The sequence below is a fragment of the Pezoporus flaviventris genome, unplaced genomic scaffold (genome assembly GCF_033815535.1).
Source record: "Pezoporus flaviventris isolate CSIRO_AGI_PZ_B2104156 unplaced genomic scaffold, CSIRO_AGI_Pfla_v1 ptg000063l, whole genome shotgun sequence".
NCBI classification, from domain to species: domain Eukaryota; kingdom Metazoa; phylum Chordata; class Aves; order Psittaciformes; family Psittacidae; genus Pezoporus; species Pezoporus flaviventris.
Genome location: NW_026892611.1, coordinates 11,154,909 through 11,176,156, shown reverse-complemented (window position 1 = coordinate 11,176,156; position 21,248 = coordinate 11,154,909). Strand labels below are relative to the sequence as shown.

General features: G+C 58.2%; 4 protein-coding genes across 8 annotated transcripts in view; 2 read left to right on the top strand and 2 right to left on the bottom strand.

Annotated features, from left to right (window-relative positions):
- STX1A (syntaxin 1A) overlaps positions 1 to 4,261 on the top strand; it is a 55,593-nt gene extending 51,332 nt beyond the window's left edge. The window contains exons 7-10 of one of the 2 annotated variants that reach the window (XR_009746453.1): positions 1,291 to 1,364; positions 1,570 to 1,707; positions 3,242 to 3,455; positions 4,050 to 4,261. Coding sequence is in view for 1 of the 2 variants with exons in the window: in XM_061470585.1 (XP_061326569.1) it covers positions 1,291 to 1,364; positions 1,570 to 1,707; positions 3,345 to 3,455; positions 4,050 to 4,127 (401 nt within the window). In the remaining variant the exon portion in view is untranslated. The remainder of the gene's footprint in view (positions 1 to 1,290; positions 1,365 to 1,569; positions 1,708 to 3,241; positions 3,456 to 4,049) is intronic. The other variant, XM_061470585.1, reaches the window with a different exon arrangement.
- Positions 4,262 to 7,507: 3,246 nt separating this feature from the next.
- BUD23 (BUD23 rRNA methyltransferase and ribosome maturation factor) lies at positions 7,508 to 12,312 on the bottom strand. 2 transcript variants are annotated; one of them, XM_061470586.1, is made up of 12 exons: positions 12,224 to 12,312; positions 12,054 to 12,091; positions 11,777 to 11,872; positions 11,495 to 11,577; positions 11,322 to 11,418; positions 10,972 to 11,068; positions 10,586 to 10,636; positions 9,909 to 9,994; positions 9,541 to 9,586; positions 9,181 to 9,242; positions 8,026 to 8,115; positions 7,508 to 7,889 (listed from the first exon to the last, which is right to left on the bottom strand). In XM_061470586.1, exons 1-12 carry the CDS (start codon positions 12,269 to 12,271, stop codon positions 7,835 to 7,837), a joined length of 849 nt encoding a protein of 282 aa, XP_061326570.1. In that variant the 5' UTR covers positions 12,272 to 12,312; the 3' UTR covers positions 7,508 to 7,834. The 2 variants fall into 2 exon arrangements, 1 of the variants encoding a protein (XP_061326570.1); XR_009746454.1 differs by lacking the exon at positions 9,541 to 9,586.
- A 52-nt stretch (positions 12,313 to 12,364) lies between these two features.
- DNAJC30 (DnaJ heat shock protein family (Hsp40) member C30) lies at positions 12,365 to 13,588 on the top strand. Its single transcript, XM_061470587.1, has one exon. It carries the CDS (start codon positions 12,379 to 12,381, stop codon positions 13,012 to 13,014), a length of 636 nt encoding a protein of 211 aa, XP_061326571.1. The 5' UTR covers positions 12,365 to 12,378; the 3' UTR covers positions 13,015 to 13,588.
- A 3,420-nt stretch (positions 13,589 to 17,008) lies between these two features.
- Positions 17,009 to 19,469, bottom strand: VPS37D (VPS37D subunit of ESCRT-I). 3 transcript variants are annotated; one of them, XM_061470581.1, is made up of 4 exons: positions 19,258 to 19,469; positions 18,345 to 18,516; positions 17,978 to 18,081; positions 17,009 to 17,807 (listed from the first exon to the last, which is right to left on the bottom strand). In XM_061470581.1, exons 1-4 carry the CDS (start codon positions 19,390 to 19,392, stop codon positions 17,328 to 17,330), a joined length of 891 nt encoding a protein of 296 aa, XP_061326565.1. In that variant the 5' UTR covers positions 19,393 to 19,469; the 3' UTR covers positions 17,009 to 17,327. The 3 variants fall into 3 exon arrangements, with proteins under 3 accessions (XP_061326565.1, XP_061326564.1, XP_061326566.1); XM_061470580.1 differs by having other exon boundaries at positions 17,978 to 18,093; positions 19,258 to 19,468; XM_061470582.1 differs by having other exon boundaries at positions 17,978 to 18,060; positions 19,258 to 19,465.
- Between the last annotated feature and the right edge of the window lie 1,779 nt (positions 19,470 to 21,248).

Below are 21,248 nucleotides of genomic sequence, written 5' to 3'. Positions count from 1 at the left end.
ATCCCTTTCTCTCTTCCTCCCTCCCTCCCTCCCTCCCTTCCTCTTTCTCTCCCCCAGTCTGTGCTGGTACTGGAGATTGCTCTGCCTCAGGTGCGGGACCTTGCATAGAAAGAGACATGTAGTGAAGTGTGAAGGTGTCCTTGTTTAAGGAACTCCCCATGCAAGGGGGCAGCGTGTGCCATGCCTGTGGGATGGCGGCCAGGCACAGCAGGGCAGGCAGGTCCCTCCACCGTGCTCCCTGGGTACTGACACATTTGTGGTGAAGGTTCGGACCAGGGTCAAGGTTTCTGGTGTCTCCCCGAGTCCCTGGTGCAGCAGCACTGGAAGCAGGAGCACTGTCCTGTGGGCTGTCCCTGCACTCTGCCACATCTCCTCCATCTCCCTTTCAGAGGTGCCCTGAACTCATCCTGGAGGATGACACCGCTGACAGAGCCTGCAGGCAGTGTGTTGCAGGGGACCTGCTCCTGCCTGTCTTCCCCCATCTGCTCCTCCTCACACCAGTGGGATGTCTCCTGCCCTCTCTGCTCACCCTTCCCACCCCACTGGGCAGCCCCAGCAGAAGCCTGCCCAGCGCTGGCATCTCTGCAGAGCACTGTGATTTCACAGGTCCTACCTGGCTGTTAGCCTGAAGAACGTGTTGAAATTCATGCTGGAGGATCAGTGTAACCCACAGAGCGAGTAATCTCCCTGTGCCCTGTAGGAGTGTGGAGTGTGTCCATGAGGAAGGGAAGGCAACAATGCACAATGGATGAATTGCTCCCAAAGGAGGAGGGCTGTGTTGCAGGGGGAAGGACAGAGCCTGGTTTCTGCAGCTGCAGCACTAAAACTCAGGCAGCCCAGCAATTGCAGCAGTACCCGCCCACCCAGCAAGCCCTGCTGAGCCCGGTGTCCTCCTCATCTTCAGCTAGCCCAGGATCTGCAACTTCCCTGCTCTTGGCTTGCTGCTCTCACTCCCTCCTTCTTCCCAGCCCCCCAACTGGGTCCTGGTGGCTACTGATCCATTGGCACCACTCCCTGCCCTGCAGGAACAGGTAGTGGCAGACGGGCTTTCTGGGTGAGCTGGGCCAAGCTGACTGCTTGGCCCCCCTAAAAAGAGGGTCTCAGGGCTGGTACAGAGCCAGGCTGTGGGATGGCAGCTCCCTGAACCACCTGGTGCACTCTCCAGGCTGGAAGCTTTGCTGCTCCCATGCCATGGGAGATGCCATGGAGACAGGAGCACCCTGCAGGAAGGCTGCAGGACTTGTGGCTGTATCAAGGGCTCATGGCTGACCTGTGTTGTGTCACTTGCAGCTGGGAGGACCACCACCAGCGAGGAGCTGGAGGACATGCTGGAGAGCGGCAACCCAGCCATCTTCTCCTCTGGGGTAAGCACTGGCTCGTCCTGGGGAGGGGCTGGGTGGATGTGCTGCCACAGTGGAGAGTTGAGCACACCCTGTGCAGCAGGGTTCTTGGGTCTTGCCTGAGGATGCTGTCTGAGGAGGGGCCAGAGGGTGGAGTGGGGTGCCCCTCTCTTGATGCCCAGCATCTGAGGGGCTAAGCACACTGCTCAGTGGCCCTGTCTTCTTGCAGATCATCATGGATTCAAACATCACCAAGCAGGCACTGAATGAGATTGAGACACGGCACAGTGAAATCATCAAACTGGAGAACAGCATCCGAGAGCTGCACGACATGTTCATGGACATGGCCATGCTGGTGGAGAGCCAGGTAGGGAGACACTGCGGCCCTGTGGCTGGCTCGCCTGGAGAGGTTGAAGGATGATGGGGCTGCCTGGGTGGGTGCTGAGAGGAAAAACTGCATCTGGGACTGGTGTGGGTACCACTGGGGCTGAGCTGGGCTCCTCAGGGCTGAGCCACCCAGAGTTGGGGGCTGCGGCATGCCCAGGGCGAGAGGTTCGGTGGTGGGCTCAGGAGGAGGGTAGCGGGTGACTGCCATGCAGATGGAGAGTCTCCATCTCCTCTGGAGCCCTGGGTCCTGCTGGGTGAGCTTGGGGTGCCGCCAGATGTGGTGGTCCTGCCAGGCTGCCCCTGCCCTGGCGCCGGCCTGCAGTGCTCAGCCCCTGAGCTGGGCACGTGTTCGGTGTCTCTGCTCACCCCACTTCTTGCCTGCCACGCTGCCATGGCCTGAGGAGACATCAGTGGCAGGTAAAGCCCCGCTGAGCCCCTGCCGGTGCTGCATGCTCTGCTGTGCATGGCCATGCCCTGCATGCCTGCGGCTCTCGTGTTTTGCTAGGGACTGCCTGTGGTGGGCAGGCAGGGGTGGTTGTGGTGAGGCGACGTTGGTGCCTGTTCTGTCTGCCCTGGGGGACAGATGGGGGGTTTGCAGTTCCCTGACCCGTTTGAAGGGCTACACTGTGCCAGCACCCTGCACTGCCCTGTGGGGAGGGAGGCTGGCACCAGGAGCAGAAGGGTGCTGGGCTGGCAGCGGGGCTGGCAGCTCCCTGCTCTGCTCAGGCATGGCACAGGTGGGAAGGAGAAGGAGCAGCTTTAGGCAAGGCAGGGAGGAGCAGAAGCCTGGTGGGGGTCAGTGCCTTGGGGGTAACACCCAATGCTCTCCTGCATTAGGCCAAGGAACGAGCATTGCAGAGCTGCTGGCCAGGACCTGCTGGCTCTGCAGCCCCTTTGTGCCATGCAGGAGGGCACTGGGCTTCAAGCCACACACCCCCTGTCAACCCTGTCAGTGACATGAACTGTCAGGCTCTGTCTCCAGCTGCCACAGGACCTGGCTGCTTCCCTGTGTATTCAGGATGGGGAGCTCACACCAGCCTGTGTCCCCATGTCCACAGCAGTCCGCATTCCCTGCCCAGCCCTGCAGCCGGTGGGGCAGAGCAGGGCAGGAGCTCTGGCAGGGCCCTGCAATCCTTGCCAGCCTCACTGCGGGGCCCTGCACTCTCAGCAGGGTGCTGGTGCAGGTGAGAGCAGTTGGTTGTCCCTGCATGTGCATGGTTTTGTGAGCATCCCACATGGCACTGCTGATGCGGTCCCTGCTCCCCTGCCGTGCCTCTGGTTTCAGCAGTGTGGTGTCAGTGTAGATCCTGTTGTGGTTTTGATGTCACCTGAGATACCGGATAGGGCAGCTACCAGGCCAAGACCTGGCTGGAGACCCTTGACCCTCACCCTTTCTTGCCTCCCTGCTAGGATGTGCACAGAGGTCCCAGCCCTTCTGGGACAGAGCCCACAGTCCAGGGCACCGTGGGGCACCCACTACCTGCTTCAACTGAGGGTCCCTCTCTCGCTCACAGGGCTGCTGGGCAGGGCAACGTGCACACGGTGCTGGGGAGCAGAGCAGGAAGGAGCTCACGTCTGCGTGCGTGTGGGCACGTGGGCTCTGTCCCCGTTCTGCAGGGCGAGATGATTGACCGCATCGAGTACAACGTGGAGCACTCAGTGGACTACGTGGAGCGAGCTGTGTCTGACACCAAAAAAGCAGTGAAGTACCAGAGCAAAGCCAGACGGGTGAGTCACGGCACTGGCTGGCTCCTGCCCCAGGACAGGCCCCTGCCTGCCCCACTGCCTGCCCTGAGGATTGGGCAGCATGGTATGGCTGCACAGGTGCCTGGACTCTGCTTTACCCAACACCACTGGGTGCAGCACAGGTCCCACGGGTGTCACCAACTGAGGCAGAGCTCCCTGGCACAAGCTGTGTGATCAATGCCAATGAGCCATGGGCAGAGGTGCTGTCTTGGGGGGGGAGGAAGGGGGACAGGGTGGATGGATCCTGTGGGCCAGGCCTGCTGTGAGAGCCACATCCCTTGACAAAAAATAGAGTGAACAGGCATGGTCCAGCTCTGACCCTGAGTGCAGAGGCAGCTGCCTGGGCCTGTATCAGCTCAGGGGCCTAGGAGCCAGCAGCTCAACTCTGCCACCTCAGGGCTGAAGGGAGAGCTGGGGTGCCCATCCCTGCCCCTCTGGCTCCCAGGGTGCTGCTCATAGCCTGCCACAAGGAAACAGGAATGGGGCAGAGCGCAGCCCTGAGCTCTCAGTTTGCAGACCCCCAAACTCACAGTCCCCTCTCCCTCTCTCCCTGCCGGTGCCGGGACACCTGAGCAGAAGAAGATCATGATCATTATCTGCTGCGTGATCCTGGGCATCGTCATCGCCTCCACCTTCGGTGGCATTTTCGGCTAGACTCACCCCGCGGGACTGTTTGTGTGTGATGGACGGAGCTGCTGTGCCGCGGGGCCGCAGCCGCACCGGAGCAAACCACGCAGCCCCGGAGCCTCCCAGCAGCATTTCAGTTTCTAATGCATGGTTGTTTGTGACGCTGTGTGTGCGGTGCGGTGCGTCTGTATGGAGGGAGCGCCAGCCCCGGGGCGTAGGCAGGGTGCAGGGGATGGTGATGGGCAGGAGGGGGACCCTGGGAGGGAACCCGAGTTCTCATCACTGCTCCAGCCTGCATGGCTGGCTGGGGACAGGGGTGCCCTTGGGCACTGCTGCTCCTCCTGTGCTGGGCAGTCTGCAGTAGTGACAACCAAGGATGCAGGGTGTCAGGGCTCCTCAGGAGCACAGTGCCCAGTCAGCCTCTCCCAGCTTCCCCATTACCTCCAGCCAGAGCTCTCATGTCAGCTGTGTCTGTGCTTACAAACACCTTTCCTTGGGCTGCTTCTCTCACGGGACCCTTCCCCAGGGGTGTGCTCAGACAGGCCCTGCCTGTTCCTGTCCCTGCCTGTCCTGTGGCCGTGCCTGGCTGCTGGGCTCTATCGCTCCTGCCCCTCCAAGGCAAGCCCTCACCCCAGTGTGGGTGCCAGGGGCTGGATGTTCCGCTGCTGACAGTGGGTGCCTGATGGAGCAGTGTAGGATAAGCGGCTGCTGCTTTGGGGCCACATGGGGACATGCTGCATGCTGGTGCTGGCCTGGTAGGTACTTGAAGGCCAGCACATTTTGCTGGTTGCTCTGCCTGCACCAAAGCTTCATTATTCTCTGTCAGCCGTGGCACACAGTGGCCCTAGCTCCTTCTGCCCGAGGGCTGGGCTCTGCTGGGGTTTGGGGCTGGCTCTGATGCTCACAGTCCCTGGCAGCACTTGCCTGGGATCAGGGTTGCATCCAGCCTCACTTCTCCACATAGGCACCTATAGCTGGGGCTGGAGGCAGCCAAGCTTTCTCCTGTTGTGGTCCCTGGAGCACCCCTTGTTGCATCCACACCCCTGCTAGCTAAGGAGCAGCCTTCCTCCTCCTTGGTCCTACCAGTTCCTGAGCAGGGCAGTGCCTGACTCCCCCTTCCATCTCTGCCAACTCTTGGCACCCGCCTGCTCCTTCCAGTCTTGGCACAAAGCCCTTGTGCCTGTTCATCCCCTGGGCCATCAGAGAGGACCCACACATGGAAGGATGCTGTGGAGGCACCTGGGTACCCTCTGCTGCACCCACTGTGTGGACACAGCCACTGTGGTGGCCTGAGCCTACCGGCAGCTCCGAAGAACCCTGTGATGCCACTGTCTGTTTTCCTCAGGCTGGGAGCAGGGCTCTGCCCTTACATTCCTCTGTAGATTCCAGGGCTGCAGCTGGCCCATGCACATGCCAAAGCACCACTGAGGAATCCAGAGCAGGGCAGGCACTTGGAGCCACACACTGGGACAGGGTCTGGATGTAAGCCCAGATGCTGGTAGCAGAAAAAGGGCAGCTGATGTCAATGAGTACTCCAGCTGCAGCTGCATTTCACCTCTCTGCTCCAACCAGGGTCCCTGTGCTCCTCCACCCTGGCTGGGTGCTGTAGCACAGGAGCTGGCCCTCTGCGTGGTGCCCATGGCTGTGGGGGCAATGAAGTGGGCTGTAGCCAAGACACAACGCTACCTTCCTCAGACACAGCCCTGCCCAGCAGCAACCCAGACGTGTCTCTTTCCCTGCCACTGTTACCCGAGGTCCCACTGTACAACCCCTGGTTGCATTCAGCTGCCCTTGGGAAGCGTGTCCAGCCCAGTCCTCTGCCGAGCACAGGGGTGCAACCATGGGAGCAGCCAACTCTGGAGTCCCCTTCTTTCACATTCCCACAACAACGGATGTGAGCTACAGCACTGCAGCCTGTGTGCACAAAAGGGCTTGGGGCACGGGGAGCCCCGCAAGAGGGAGCAGGCCAGCTCTGGAGCCCCTCCAGGGCAGGAGGCAGGCATGGTCAGGGTGCTTGATCTAAGGGAAGGGAGCTGGAAGTCATGTACGAGTACCTGCTGCTCCTGTCCCAGTACAGTTCCCTGTCACCATACTCTGCTGAGTTGAGCCACAAGAATGCTGGGCCCCCTCCTCTGGGAAGCAATAACACTGCTGGCAGGGCTGCTCCTGGGTGGGCAGGCAGAAAAGCTCCTCTCAGGCTCTCGCCCTGCAGCGATGCCCACTGCTAGCGCAAGGTGATCTTTTTATCTTCCAAGCAGCGGCTTTTGTGGCACAAGCTCACAAGACATCAGGGCTGTGGCCCACCCCCGTCAAGGCACAAGGCTAAGAACAGCACGAGGGGGCTCTGGCACTTGCTCCTTCCTTGTTGGTACCACCACCACCAGCAGCCCGCCAGCAGCAGGAGCTGGATGGGGCCACAGTCGGCAGCTCCGCCACTGGCACTTTGCTGGGATCCTGCAGGCAGTGGTGGTGCCAAGCTCCAGAACATGGGAGGCCGAGGAGCAGGCTGCCACTGCTGCCCCACAGGCAGGTTCACACTGTCCTCGCTGTGAGGGGAGGGTGTTTTGGTGCAATAATTACCCCTGCACTATGGGAAGCCCCACTCAGTTCCTTTTTACCTACCTGTTGTTGCATGTACAGACCAAATCACCAACAGTGTGGTTGTGCTTTGAGGAGACATTTCACTTTTTCTTTCCAGCCCCTGACCTCAGACTGCTTGTCCTTTGGGTTACCCCACCTCTGTTCCAAGTGCCACCTGCCCTCCCAGCACTGGGAGCGTGTCGATGCAGTATTCCACGAACAGTGTGGGGCACGCACAGCTTGCACTCGAACTGGGGATTATTTTGGGGTTTTTTTAGTAATTATATGTACTTGAAAGCTTTCCAAGTCCCCTCTCCCTGTGGAGTTGTACTGTTGCTGTACTGTGAGCTAAGTGTCCTTGTTTTCTATGTGGATCTTGACCCTGGCTTGCTCTGTCTCACTGGGCTGGATGACACTGTATGTTGCCTCTTTTCTCCTTCACCCTTTCCCTTCCTGCTAGCCTCCCCTTCTCCCAAAGCTTTGGGTGCAAACCAGCTTCCCATTTTGTGGAATTTTTATGTAGAATAAACATTTGTAACTGTAAAGCTGTGGCTGGCACCTCTGTTTCAGGGGAAGGGAGGAGATGATGGGGAACAAGGGCTGGAGTGCAGACAGCCCTGGGAGAACTAAAGCATACAAGCTGGGCCTGATGCAACGTGCTCACAGGACTTATTGCCACAGGAATAAAACTTCTGCCAGGAGGCAGACTTGCCCTCCTCGTAGGACACACCTTTATGGTGCCTGGGAAGCTGGCAAGGAACTAGGTGCTATGTTCGTACCCCAGGACTCCCCTGCAATGAGCACAAGATACAGGAGACCAGCGATAGTTCTGCCTCATTGACTGTTTAGTGGGGGGTGAGCATAATGTTCTGCCTCACCTGGAGCTGCAGATGGTTCAGTGCACTCTCAAGAACATAAACAATGGCATTGCAGACACCAAGGGGCCTGAGCACTGCCTGCCTTCACCAGGAAAACAGGGCTGGAAGTTTCACAGTCGGCTGCTGGACAGCACTGGAGCCAGTTTATACCTTCCAAGAGTCACAAAGATCTGTCCCAGCAAGTCCCAGGCCTGAAGTGTCTGCCTGTGCCATCCATGAGAGGCTTGCTGGAGACATCAACACACTATAATCCACGTCATCAGCGTCCAAAGGAATTCAGAAGCGAGGGCGGCGCTTTCGACCCGTGTATTTTGTGTCTGCTCGCACTTCCCTGGGGAGAAAATCAGAGAGCAGCTGAGCACAATCGTTCTGGGAGGGGAAGGAAAGCAGGTTTATGGCAGGAGTTTGACCAGGTGACAGCAGGCCAGACCAGCACAGTCAGCCTCAGCTGAAGCAGCTGAACTTACTTGCCCTGTCGTCGTCTACGTTCCTTCTTCTCAAGGATCCAGTCCCGGCTTTTTTTCACAGACTTGCCCCTGGCATTTCTGAACCGTGTCCTGCAGAGAGGGCACACAGCAGCTGGAGAGGAACTGACGTGCAGGGGCACAGTCTTCTGCTCTGGGAGATTGCCACCCAGAACTGGGCATGCCCTCTGCTTCATAAAACCAGCAAGTACCTCTCCTATGACCCTTGGGGTGAAGAGGGGTAGGTGATCAAACAGTCCAGCTCCAGACACACTGAGGAAGAGGCTGCTTCCAGCCCTGGCTCTGAACTGAGGGATACCCACCCTCCGTGGGCTGCACCAGGCCAGCACTCCCCTGTGCCATTTCTCACACATCAGCAATACGCTGGGCAGTGGGACCTTGAGGGAATACAGACTTAAGCACAAGCACCTTCCCCTTGTCTGCTCTACTCCAAAGAAAGCAGACAAAGCTCTGGCTTCCCAGCAAACTGCCAGTTCTGCTATTACCTTCCACCACGAGGTACCCTGTGGACTAAGCGAGCATAGAAGTGCAGTGTAAGAGGCAGGAAAACAAGCCAGCCACAAGCTCCTGGCAGCCATGACAACTTTCCTCTGTTTTCTGTTCTGTCTCTCCCACTGGCTGCAGGAGGAGCTTCTCCCTGCACCACTACCATGGGAGGAGACCTGCACAGCAGGAGAAACCCACCAGGCCACAGCTAAGCAGAGTTAAGCAAACAATTTGACATCAAAAGAAAGGCAACACCAGGCTTTAGGCACAGCAGGCTGCCTCCCCAACAGAAACCTCTATGCTTGCTATCAGCAGCACTGTAAATAGCCCCCCTCACATCACCACTGGCCTACACTACAGCACTGAGCTGGAGAGCCAAGAGATGGACAGAAAGCATCAACAACAGCAAAGCCCTCCAAACTAACCTGTTCTGTTCTTTGTGTCTGGACCCCTTCAAAAAGATAAAGTAGTGCCCACGTGGGTTGCCAAGGGTCTTCCCAGTTTCCTCTCTTCAGTCACTTCTCACACGGCAGCACTGTGGCCCTCAGTCAGCAAACCCCAGTCCTTATAAGCCACCCCACCTCTTCTTAGAAAACTCAGCCCTTATAAGCCCCCCCCTACTTGGGGAGAACTTCACCTCCTACACGATACCTCTCATTGGTGAACTTTGCCTGGTGCATCTCTTCTCCATCAGCACACTCAGTACCAAGGCCCTGAAAAGCAAATTTGGGAAGTTCTGCTCTCCTCCGGAACAAACAGAGCTAACAGTCGTGTCACCTAAACTCAGGGGAACCCAGGGCTCTCTAAGAGAAAGGACCAGAGGAGCAACAAACTGGTCTTCCAGAAACTGTGGCAAAGAAACCGTATTTCAGGGAGAGCAGGGGTTGGTGATACTGACAGCAAATGTATAAATGAAATCACACTGCATGTGCAGAGCTGCCTCGCTCCCATTCTTGCCCACATTACCCAGCACCCAGGAAGGCAACTCTGCTGTGCTGTGGAGCTGCTCACCTTTGGTAACGTGCCAGACACCCCAACAAAGAGACAAAGGAAGAACCTAAAAGAACAAGAATAAGGAGCATGAAGCTGGGATTCAGCATGCAATTCCCAGTCCCCAAGCAAGACAGATTTTTGTTTGTAACAGAGTCAGCTCTAATCTGTAACCTCTGTCCAGGACTATGACTGGAAGTGTTTAAGGCCAGGCTGGACACGACTTTGAGCAACCCTGCTGTGGCAGAGGCTTGGAACTGGATGAGCTTTAAGGTGTCTTCTAACTCCAACTGTTCTATGATTCTATGAATAGCTTGGGGAAAAGTAAATCACTGCTAAACCCAGGCCTCACCCCCAAACACCCACATACACAGATGCATAAGACTCACTTCTTAGCTTTGGTGCTGTTTGGGTAATCTACCACCATTCCCCCAGTAAAGCCAGCTCTCATGGCCTGGGCAGTAATGAGCTCCAGCTGGAAAAAGAAGCACATGCAAGAGTTATTTAGTAGTCATCCACCAGCAATGCCCAAGAGACCTCTTGGCTCGGCCACAGCTGTGTTTGCCAAAGATGGGTTGCTCCTGCTCCTGTTCAACTCTGCACCACACTCCCAGCTCTGCAGTACCATCAGGACACCAGTTCCACTGCCTTCGTTTGGTTCTCCCTGCTGCTCAGTCTAACCTGAGTTAATTGGCACAGCACACTTACTAGGAGAGGGATACTGGGCTGGATTTCCCAGCTCTAGGGAGTTATAGGACAGTGCTGATGACTGCAGGCCAGACTTCCATTCCAGTCACAGAGCAGAAAATCCAGGACAGCAGATTCAGATTCTGTCCTACCAATTTCTTTAATTTTAAGGCTCACCTCAAAACAACCTGTGAAGCGTGAAGCCACAGAAATGGCATTCTCCGTACAGGTTTCTTTTTAGGGCTCTTGAAGAGCTTTACAGAGGGTGGGAAGGACAGAGAAACAGATCTCATGTGGAGAAATTCAGAGCCCCAAAGAGCACACAGCTTCATTGCCTTGCTCTGCTTGTGCCTCCTTCCCACTGAGTGATGTCCTGTACCTGTTCTGAGTTCTCAGGGTACAACTGCAGGACAGCTCGGGATCCTCGCGCCTACAGGAAATAGTGTCAGTGAGTCAGTGCAGGCAACCCCTCTGGTCACTCAATTCCCAGCCTAGACATTAGCACTCTCCTCCCCAAAGCCTCCTGGAGAAGTCTCCCAGGAGAGCTGTTCAGACTGCAGAGCCTGCTCCTCCACAGCACAACAAGGCACAGGCTTAACAGCAGGGATCAGAGAAGCATGAGAGACCATACAGGCAGGCAAGCAGATAGGAAATGGGCACTCCTGCCAGTCCTCCAGAGCAGCATTTACTTAAATATCTTGCTAAAATGCACCAGTGAGGGTGTAAAAGTAGGCAGAGGCCTGACTGTGAAAGCAGCACACTTACCAAGGCAGTATAAAGAGTTGAGAAGAATCTATAAAGGCGTTTTGGAGGGCTGTGTGATTTCTTATCAGCATTACAAAGCCACTGCACTGCAGAAATACTGGGAAAGAAAACAAGACTCCTGGGACACTCAGCCACTGATTCTTTTGCAGAGCCTGTCACCTCCCTTAGTACTTCCAGCACTAATTCTCTCCATGTAGCTTTGCCTTCTGTTTTGCAGTTACACAAATCCCTCTGGAGACTCACTATGCCAAAACCCAGAAAGGTGCAGTAGTTATTCAAGCACAGAAGAATCGCCAAGCATCCTCTTTAGGCCAGGTATTCAAATAATTCACTCAAGTACACAAACTGACCTGATACAGCCGTCAAACATGCCAGGCCTGAAGGGAATGCCATCACCCATGTCTGCAAGGAGAAGGTCTCCTTCCACCTCCCTCTCCACGGCCACATCTGGACAGGACAGAGCACAGCTCAGGCAACCACCGTGAGGCAAGGCAAAGGTGGCAGGGGAGGAGAACCGGCTCACCGAGCATGGCAGGACTGATGTCCATGCCAATCCAGTAGTGGCCCTCCTCAGAGATGTAATCCCCGCTCAGCCCAGAGCCGCAGCTGAAGGGAGGAAGAGGGGCAGCGGGGCGGTTACGGGCCTGCTCTGAGGGCGATGCTGGCAGCCACACCGCTGCGGCAGCCCGGTTCTCTCCATCCCACAACCACAACCGACGGACGCCGGCGCCCTAGGGCCGGGGTGCCCCCACCCCGTGTCCAGGCCCAGCGCTGTCCCAGCCGCCCCACGTGCCGCCGCGCTCACCCGACGTCCAGGAGGAGGCACGGCCGGTCCTGCGGCAGTCCCAGCAGCTCCACGGCCCGCTCCGACATCTGCGACTGGATCTCCACCACCCGGGAGCTGTAAGGCACGGCCGAGGCGCGGGCAGCCGGGGGCAGCCGCCGCCTCCCCGCAGGGCTGCGCTCCCCAGCCGGGTCTCACGGCAGGACCCCCCCACCCCGGCGGGTCCCCCCACTGCCCCAAAGCAAGACACTGCCCCACGCTCCCCGCCACACGCTCCGCAGCCATCACCCCGCCGTACTTCTGCGTGTACTTCCGCGCCTCCGCCTCATCGTAGAACTGCAGGGAGAAAGAGACGGAGCCGATGAGAGCAGGCTCGGCCCGGCTCGGCAAGGCTCGGCTCGGCTCGGTTCGGCTCGGCTCGGTTCGGCCCGGCCCGCCCCCCCGCAGCCGGGTCTCCTCTCCGCTCACCAGCTCTGGGGGCCCCCGGTGCTCGGGCCGGCGCCCGCTGCCCGCCATGCTGCCGCGTGACGCCGCTGCCCTTGACGTCACTGCCCCGCGCCGGGCGCGGAGGGCGCCGTTCGGGCCGGGGTGGCGGCGGGCGGTGGCTGAGGCCGCTCTGCGGGATGGAGCCGGCAGCGCTCGGGCGCCTGCGGCTGCTGCTGCCCGCCGGCCCGGGAGTGCCGCGGCTCGGCCGCGGCCTGGCGCCGTCCCGCGGGGCGCAGGCGGGTGCCGGTGGATCTCCGCGGGCGCGCCACGACCTATACGAGGTGCTGGGAGTCCCGGCCACAGCGACGGCGGCTCAGATCAAGACGGCCTATTACGAACAGTCGTTCCGCTATCACCCCGACCGCAACGCCGGTAGCGCCGCCGCCGCCGCTCGCTTTGCCGCCGTCAGCGAGGCCTACCGGGTGCTGGGGAGCGCCACCCTGCGCCGCAAGTACGACCGCGGCCTTCTCAGCGCCGAGGACCTGCGCGGCGCCCCGCAGCCCTCGGGCCGCCCGACGGCAGCCCCAGCACCGCCGCCGCCCCGCGCCCCCGCCCGCCGCGGGCCCGTCCCGACGTCCTTCGACTTCGACGCCTTCTACCGGGCGCACTACGGGGAGCAGCTGGAGCGGGAGCGGGTGCTGCGGGCGCGGCGGGAGCAGCTGCGCCTCCGCCGGGAGGAGGTCGCTGCCCAAGGACGCTTTCGGCTCCTCTCTGACCTCTCAGTCGGACTCTTCTTACTTCTGGGTATTGCTCTCCTCTACGGCCTCAAGTGACAGCGGCGCCACGCCCGGCTGGATGGCTGCCAGGTGACACAGATTAGCTGGGGCATCCCCTGCGTTCTCACAATAGGCAGGCATCGTGTGCAGGGGCTGCTGCCCAGGCTGTGACACGTCCCCTCTGCTGGTGCAACCTTCAGACCCAGTACATGACCAGCAGGTTCCATGTGCAGGCCCTGCTCCATGCTCTGTGACCAGACCCCTCTGTCAGCCTGACCTTCAGACACAGCAGGCAACTGGCAGGCACAGTACACGCACGATGTGACCTCTGCAAGAGTGACCTGTCAATGGCATGTGACCACTGGATACCATCTGGGGGCTCTGCTCCACAGGCTGCAATGTGCCTCTGCTGGTAGCATGATCGTGCAGATGGGGTGTAGGGAACCAGCAGGCTGCAGTGTGCCCCCTCTGCTGATATGGCCTACACACAGTGCCTGACAAGTGAATGCGGTTCATGGACTCCGCTTTGTGGACTGTGATGTGTCCCCTCCACTGACACTGCTGTTTGACCTTGCTGGGAGCCACATGCCTTTCCTAAACCACAGCAGAGATTAAATGGCTGTTAGTGGTGTTTGCTTGTGGTGTGTGTTTATGGGGGTGCTCTCACTGGTGCTGATTTATGGCTTGCTGTGGTTCTGTTAATCCGAGAGTTAACTCTCTGTGCTGTCACACCTATACCTTTGGAGAATTTTAGGAGTGTTGGTTTCCACACTGCATCATTGCCCTTGTTTGTCCCTCTTCAGGGCTTGCCCTGAAAGGAAGTCTTGGTATTGGCAGCCTGGAAGAAGGAAAGCTGGGCTCGTGGCAGCTTGTGTCGTGGTCAGTGTGTGACATCACCTGGAGGTGCCGCTCAAAACACCTGTGTTCAGAAGAACCTGTCTTGTCTAGGGCTTGCCAGGAACTTTGCACAAACCCATCCCACATGGGCCTTTGTGGTTGGGAGCGGTACACTTCTGAGCACTGAGTGGCACTACTTGTGTTTTACATGTATCTAAGCATCATTTGCACACAAGAGTATTTACCTGTTTAAGTACTGGAGTGTTGTAAGAACTAAAGGTTTTGTCTCTCGGAGCTGCTGCCTTTCCTCGGGTGAAAGCTTCACCTGTGCTATGCTGGTACTACATGAAGTTAGTGAAGCTTCATGGTATTGAACTCCAAGTGTCCAAAGACTTCATCTGCATTACTTTGCACTGGATTTGCTGGGCCTGGCTAGCAGCAGTCTGCAGGAGCCAAGCCCTAGCCTGCCACCACAGTGCTCCTGGGTTATGTGTTCTCCCAACACAAAAATGTTAAAAGCAAATGCCCTGTGTTCTCCAGTTGCGGAGTTCTGTGGTGCGGAACTGAGCCTGCGGCAGTAGCATGACAGGGACTGTAATGTCTGATGGTACAGGGTATGGGCTGTACAGGAGAGCTTTCTGCCTTCTCTGGAAAGCATTGTACCACTTCCAGCTGCAGACTGTGGAGTCTGTTGTGTGTTTGGAGCAAATTCAGCCCAGGGAGAGAGTGGTTCCCAGGATCCTCTCTGGTTGTCAGAGCATTGGTTACAGAGTGAAGGTCTCCGGAGTTGTGGCTCTGTGTCACATGCTGGTGCATTTTCATGGTATAAACCAAGTCACTTGAAGGACCAGAGGCAGCTTCTCTGGTTGAGTTTGGCAGGAAACGTTCTTTTCCAGGCTGGATTGATCTTTCCTGAATCTGTGTAGTGCTGAAGCCTGGGGCTGTTCCTACAGGCAGAGTCTGAACCAGCTTCCTGGCAGAGAGAGGCTCTGGTATGGTACAGCGTGGAGCAGGAGGAGCAGGTTAGGTGATGTACTGCCTGAATTGTTCTGCCGCATTACACCAAGACAGAGAAGAGCTGCTCCAGTAAGCCAGCTGCATTGTGTCTGATGCTTGGGTCTGAAGTTGGGAGGTGAAGTACCAAGGCACCATGCTAATCCACGTGACTTTGGGAAGTTCATATTACTGGTTCTTCATTTCTCCATAAGTTCTCTTGAACATTAAAGATACCTAGCCATAAACTGGTGACAAAATGACGTATCTTTCTTTTGGTGGGCTTGGGTAATAAATATTCCTTGTACTTGCTGGAAAATCGGAGGGTATTGTTCAAGCTGGTGTTCCACATGGTGTCTGCAGCAGGCAGAGGAAGAGGGTGGGGAGAGGGGGTCCTGTTTCCCTGAGGTCATGCTGGGAGGGGTGGGTATGCTGCCTGCAGTCAGCAGTGAATGGGTAGGATGGCCTCCCTAAGCCACTGTGGACTTCAATCCTGCCTGCTGTAGCCCTGTTCTGTGCTGCCTCTGACACAGTACTTGTTGTGTACGTGTGATGTACCCTCTGGAGAGGATCCAGAGAAGGGCCACAAAAATGATTCAAGGGCTGAGCATGTGTGAGGAAAGCCTGAGAGAATGGGATTTGTTCAGCCTTGGAAGAGGGAAGGTCGGGGAGACCTTGTCATCATCTTCCATTATTTAAAGGGTAGCTACAAAGAAGGTGGAAACTCCTCCCTTTTTACAAGAGAAATGAAAAGATGAGAGGTAATGGGTACAGGTTACCCCTGGGAATATTCTGACTGGACACAAGAGGATGATTTTTCACAATAAAAACAACCAGCTGTTGGCATAATCTCCCCACGGAAGTGATGACTCCTGAGAGTTGGATGCTTACTTAAGATTGGGCTGGACAGGGTGCTGGGACATCTAGTCCGGGCCATGCGTTGCCTAGAAAGGTTGGACAGATGATCCTTGAGGTCCCTTCCAACCTGAGATTCTCTTGATTCTTTCCCCTCCATCTGGAGAAGCTGGGCTGCTCTTTGGAAAGGAAGGGGTTAAGCTGGGCTCCTGGCAGGTCTCTGTGGGTGCCAGGTGGACAGCGAGCTGCAGGCTGTGTGAGCAGGGTCCTGAGCAGCACTGGGGGGACAGTTCCCCCTCCTTTCCAAAGCATCCCCTGCAGGGACTTCTGTTAATGGAGTTAATGGTTAATAGAGTTTGTTAACTCTGGGTGCTGCCACAGCAGGGGCCCAGCCTGGGGGTTTACAGCCCTGGGGCTGTGGCTCAAAGGGTCTCCTGAGGCTGGCAGTGCTGGGACACCCCTTCTCCCCCAGGAGGCCTGTTCTTCCTGCGCTGGAGGCTGCTGCCAGGCCCAGCGAGGGGCTGGGGAGGCCAGGTCCCTGCTTGCCCTGCCCAGCCTCAGCTGTGCATTGGGGCTGAGCTGCCCCCAGGCTGCTGCCGGGGCTGTGCAGAAATGAATGCAGGTACACGCTTGAAGGCAACACTTCCTCCTCCTCGCCCAATGTGAGTGGAGGCACATTGACTCCTCTTGAGGTGGCCCTGCGGGACAGGCAGCACTTGGTGCAGGCAGGGAGAGCCACTGTACAAGCAAGGAGGGGCACAGGGGTCATCCTGTGCTGCTGCCAGCTCCTGCCTGTTATCCAGTGCTTCTGTCTGTGACTTGCAGAGCTTTGTCCACAGCCCAGGCCCTGATGAAGGGACTGTTGCTGCCATATGTAAGGTGCTGACTGCACACTCCAGGGATGAAGAGGCAGATGCCCGATGCTGCCAGGTTCCCCAGAGGCACTGGGTGCACTAATGCTGCACCTACACTCACTGCCAGGACCACTGCTCTGGGGCAGTACATGCTCCAAACTGGGTAAGGACCAACACCAGGGTTGGAGAAACTGTTTTCTAAGCAATCTACATACCAGTGCCAAGCTGCAGGGTGGGCAGGCATGTGGGAAATAGGAAAAAAATGCTACAACCAGATGGGCTGAAAGCATGAGAAGGACACAAAACCAAATCAGAAGCTAGAAACAGCATAAGGGACACTGCAGGGCATTGATGGCTGAGCCAAGTGCAGGTCCAGCACCTGGGGACTCCCCAGGCTGGAGGATCCTGCTAGATTTTCAGTCCCCTGCAAGCCTGGCAAGTGTCCCCCTGGAACCACTTCCCCCTGCCTGTCCCATCCCTCTGTTCATAGCCAGAGCCAGAGTAACACAGAGCATGGAAAAGAGCCTTTATTTAGAAAGCACATGGTGCCCAGTGCTCCTGGGTCCTCCTCCCTGCTACCTCCCACCTGACTGAGCCACTGACATCCCCACAAGCCACCAGCCCCCGCCTCCTGTCACTGCTCCTCTTGTGGATGTCGAGACCTCCCCCAGGCAGCTTCCCAAGTGCAGAACCCACTGCTCAGCCACAGCACCCACCCCATCCCACCCCCAGCCAAGCACTTCCATCCTTCTGTGAGCACCCACCCTGTGCCTGCCCAACAGGCTCCGCAGCCCCTCAGAACTGACAGGGACATCTCCCATCCCTGCCCCACTACCGGTGCGGAAGCTCCTGCTTCTGCTCTTGCTGTCTGCAGGAGGGCTGAGGGCTGAGCAGGGGGATGTGTCCGATGAGGTGCAGGGGTGAGCCAAGGCTGGGGCTTTTGGAGCAGGGAGATGCTGGCTGGTGTCCCAGGGCTGGGAGATGGTGTCTGGGAGGTGCAGTTGGCATGGCAAAGGGTACAGCGGCCTCCGAGGGGATGAGAAAAGTGGGGACAAAGCCGTAGGAGAGGTTGAAGGCTTTGGGGACTACTCCATTCTGCAATGGGGCTAGGCGGGCTGGCGCTAGGCTAGGTGGGGCCCCTCGGCACCCCGTGGGGCCCGCAGGGTCCCTGCCCACCCAGTCCTTCTGCAGCAGCTCCTGCAGTTTCTCCAGCTGCGTCCGGCAGATATGGGAGCGTGTGCGACTCTGGCAGAAGGACTCCAGGAAAGAATCAAGGGGCAGGTCCTGGGCCAGGAACTGCTCTACCTGTGCCTGTGGGACACCAAGCCAAGAGAGCTGTGGGACCACAGAAAGAGCCCAGATGACTGAGCACCCCCAGACTCTGGGCTCTTCTTCAGGGCCTGGCATGTTGGGAGGGCACAAAGAGTAACCAGGGCCCAGACAAGGAAGAGGCAGCAGCACAGGGGTCTTGCCTGACTCACCTCTGACTCTGCCTCGGAGGCATCGAGCTTGGCTTGGAGCTTGCCCAGGGCACTCTGCGGGCTCCAGTTCTCCAGGTATTCCTCTGTGTCAGGAAGAGATGGGGCTGCCAACAAACCTTCACCAGGACATCCCTATTTCTGGGGCTGAGGTCTTTCCCATCCCCAAGCGTCAGCTCCCTCCCCAAACTGAAATACCCCCAAACACATCCCTGGAGCCACCTGCATCCCACCATGGCATCCATCCCATTGCAAGCAGCATCACCCCCCACTGCTCCCAAGTAAGCTCTTTCCCTGGAGCAGGTTTGAGGATGCTGAGCCCACTCGGGCGGGATGCTCTGCCTCGTCCCATCAACTGCGCTCCACTCACCCAGGCGCTGCTGCTTGTCCCAACATGCCTCTCGTATCTCCTGCAGCTCCTGGTATTTGATGGCCAGGGCAGCCTTCCCGTCTTCCAGCTGCGGGCGCAGGGACAGGTTCACTTTGGCCTGGGTGCAGTTTGAAGCCAAACACATCTCCCGCTCCAACTGCAGGCTCTGGAACTGTGGGCATGGAAGCAGGGGTTGTGTGTCAGCATCGGGAGAAACGGGCAGGACCAGTGAGAGCCGCAGCCTGTGTCCGGGGGGATGCACGGCACCGGGCAGCTTGCCATGAATGGGGCAAACCACATGGCTGGCTACCGAGGACGTTAGGAGAGGGCTGTGCACCGCCCCGGCTGTGCACACCCCTTCATCCAGGGCAAGGGCAGGAGCGGAGCTGGGCTGCGCTTTGCCAGGATTTTCTGTTTTATTCCCTTTGCTTTTGCCCAGGAAAAGCTGCTGGAAGGGGGCTGAGGAGGATCCCGACAGCCCTGACCCTGCTCCCGCAGGGGGCTGCGGGCACCGAGGAGCAACTCGGGCGGGGAGGGCACAGCGAGGGGCCAGGGCCTCCGCCGCAGCTGGGCAGCGGTTCTGCTGGCCCGAGGCTGCCCGCCCGGCGATAGCCGCCGCCACCCCCCGAGGCAGCCGCCGCCCGGGACGCCCAAGCGGAGGTTTCCCGCAAGGCAGCCGATGGGTTCCGCTCCAGAGCCCCGGGCGGATTCCAGCGATCGAAGCAGGATCAGCGACCCCCAGGGCGCGGCGGGTGCTGCCCGGATCCGCAGCGCCCGGTGCCCGGGCTGCGGGCGGCTCCCCCCGCGCACTGGGAGCGCCCCCGCGGCAGCAGGGCACGGGTCCCCCGGCCGGGGCCGTGTGCTGCCCCCCTCCCACCCCGCCGTGCCTCCCCCGGCCTCCTCCACCCGTTACCTTCCTGCTGAGGCGGGCGGCGCGCTGCAGCCGGGGCTCGTCCTGCAGCAGGGCGCGGAGCTGCGCGGTGCTGAGCGCGCCGAGGCGGCGCGGGGAACCGGGCGGCACCGGGGGCCGGGACATGGGCCGGGACATGGGCCGGGGACCCCCCCCCCCCGCCAGCGGACCACCCCCCCGTCACCGTGAGCCAGGCGCGCCCCGAGTCTGCCGCGCGCCGCCGGTCTTAAAGGAGCCGTAGCTGAGACCAAGGTGTTGCGGTTCTGCACCACGCCGCCCCCGGCTGGGGAGGGAGGAAACTGGCACCGCACCCCCGTGTGTGCGTAGAGTTGTCATAGAGTCATCACAGAAACTTACAGTCCCAGACAGGTTTGGGTTGGAAGGGACCTTAAAGCTCATCCAGCTCCAACCCCTGCCACGGGCAGGGACACCTTCCACTGGAGCAGCTTGCTCCAAGCCCCTGTGTCCAACCTGGCCTTGAACACTGCCAGGGATGGGGCAGCCACAGCTTCTCTGGGCACCCTGCGCCAGCGCCTCAGCACCCTCCCAGGGAAGAGCTTCTGCCTAAGAGCTCATCTCAGTCTCCCCTCTTTCAGTTTAAAGCCATTCCCCTTGGCCTGTCCCTACAGGCCCTTGTCCCAAGCCTCTCTCCAGGTTTCCTGCAGCCCCTTTAGGCACTGGAGCTGCTCTAAGGTCTCCCCTTGAAGAGCCTTCTCTTGTCCAGGCTGACTCAGCCCAGCTCTCTCAGCCTGGCTCCAGAGCAGAGTTGCTCCAGCCCTCACAGCATCTCCGTGGCCTCTTCTGGCCTCGCTCCAGCAGCTCCACGTCCCTCTTGTGCTGTTGCCTCCAGAGCTGGATGCAGAAGTGCAAGGGGAGTCTCCCCAGAGCGGAGTAGAGTGGAAGAATCCTGCATTTCACCCAGCTCTGTGCATCCTTTGCCTGCACACTGCTGTGTGCATCCTGCATTGCACCACACTGTGTGCATCCTCTGCTGCACAATGCAGCATCCTGCACTGCACTGCATGTGCCCAGTGCTGCACCACACTGTGTGCATCCCACTTGTCACTTCAGTGCTGTCACCCCTTACACTGCACTTGAGCATCCTGTGGGCATCCTGACACTGTTGTGCCCAGCTGCTCAGGAGCCATGAGATGCCACCTCTGGGCAGGTCCCCTTCATCCGCTGGGGGATGGGAAATGTGGGGAGATGCTGCCCCACTCCTGATGGGGAGCTGCTTGCAGCAGAATATTGGGGTCCCTAAATGTTTGTAGGGATTCAGAGACCTTAAAAGATACACTCAAGGAGCAGAAACTTGCCTGAAGGCTCAGCTCTGTTACAGGACATCTCTGCTGGAAACTCACCTTGTATCTTTGCCCATCTAAATCAGTCTCGGAAACTTGGGTATGGTGAACCTATTCTTGCAGTGATCTCTTCCCTCTGTAGTGCCTCCTAATACCCAACCTACTTCTCTTTTGCTTTCATTTAAGTTCACTGCTTCTTGGTCACAGCAGACAGATCTACTGATGACTTTGAAGTCATGTTTCTGCAGCATCAAGGCATGACTATGCAAACAGGCAGCAAGGAACAAATCCTGACAGATGCAGCCTCATGGCAGGAGTGGAACCTTGGTACCAGGACAATGGCACAGCTCTTGCCCCTGGACTGTGACTGTGGTAATGATGTAGGAAGAGTTCTCTGCCATGCCACGTTCATTCTGAATAATCCTGCTGTGCAGATCACAGGTGTTTTAGATCAGGGTAACTAGATTTAACTTTCTTACATCCATTCTTGTGAGAACCACTCAAGGCTTTTTTCCCCTTCACAAGCTCCAAGACTTCAGTCCTAGCACCTGGCTTGGGTCCTAGCACCCTTGGGTCTCAGTGGGAGCACATCAGAGATACAGGACAGATGTTCATTAATGGTGAATGAGCTCAAGGAAGCACATTTATTGGGATGCTTTACCAGACAATGCAGAGAGGCACAGAGCATATGGA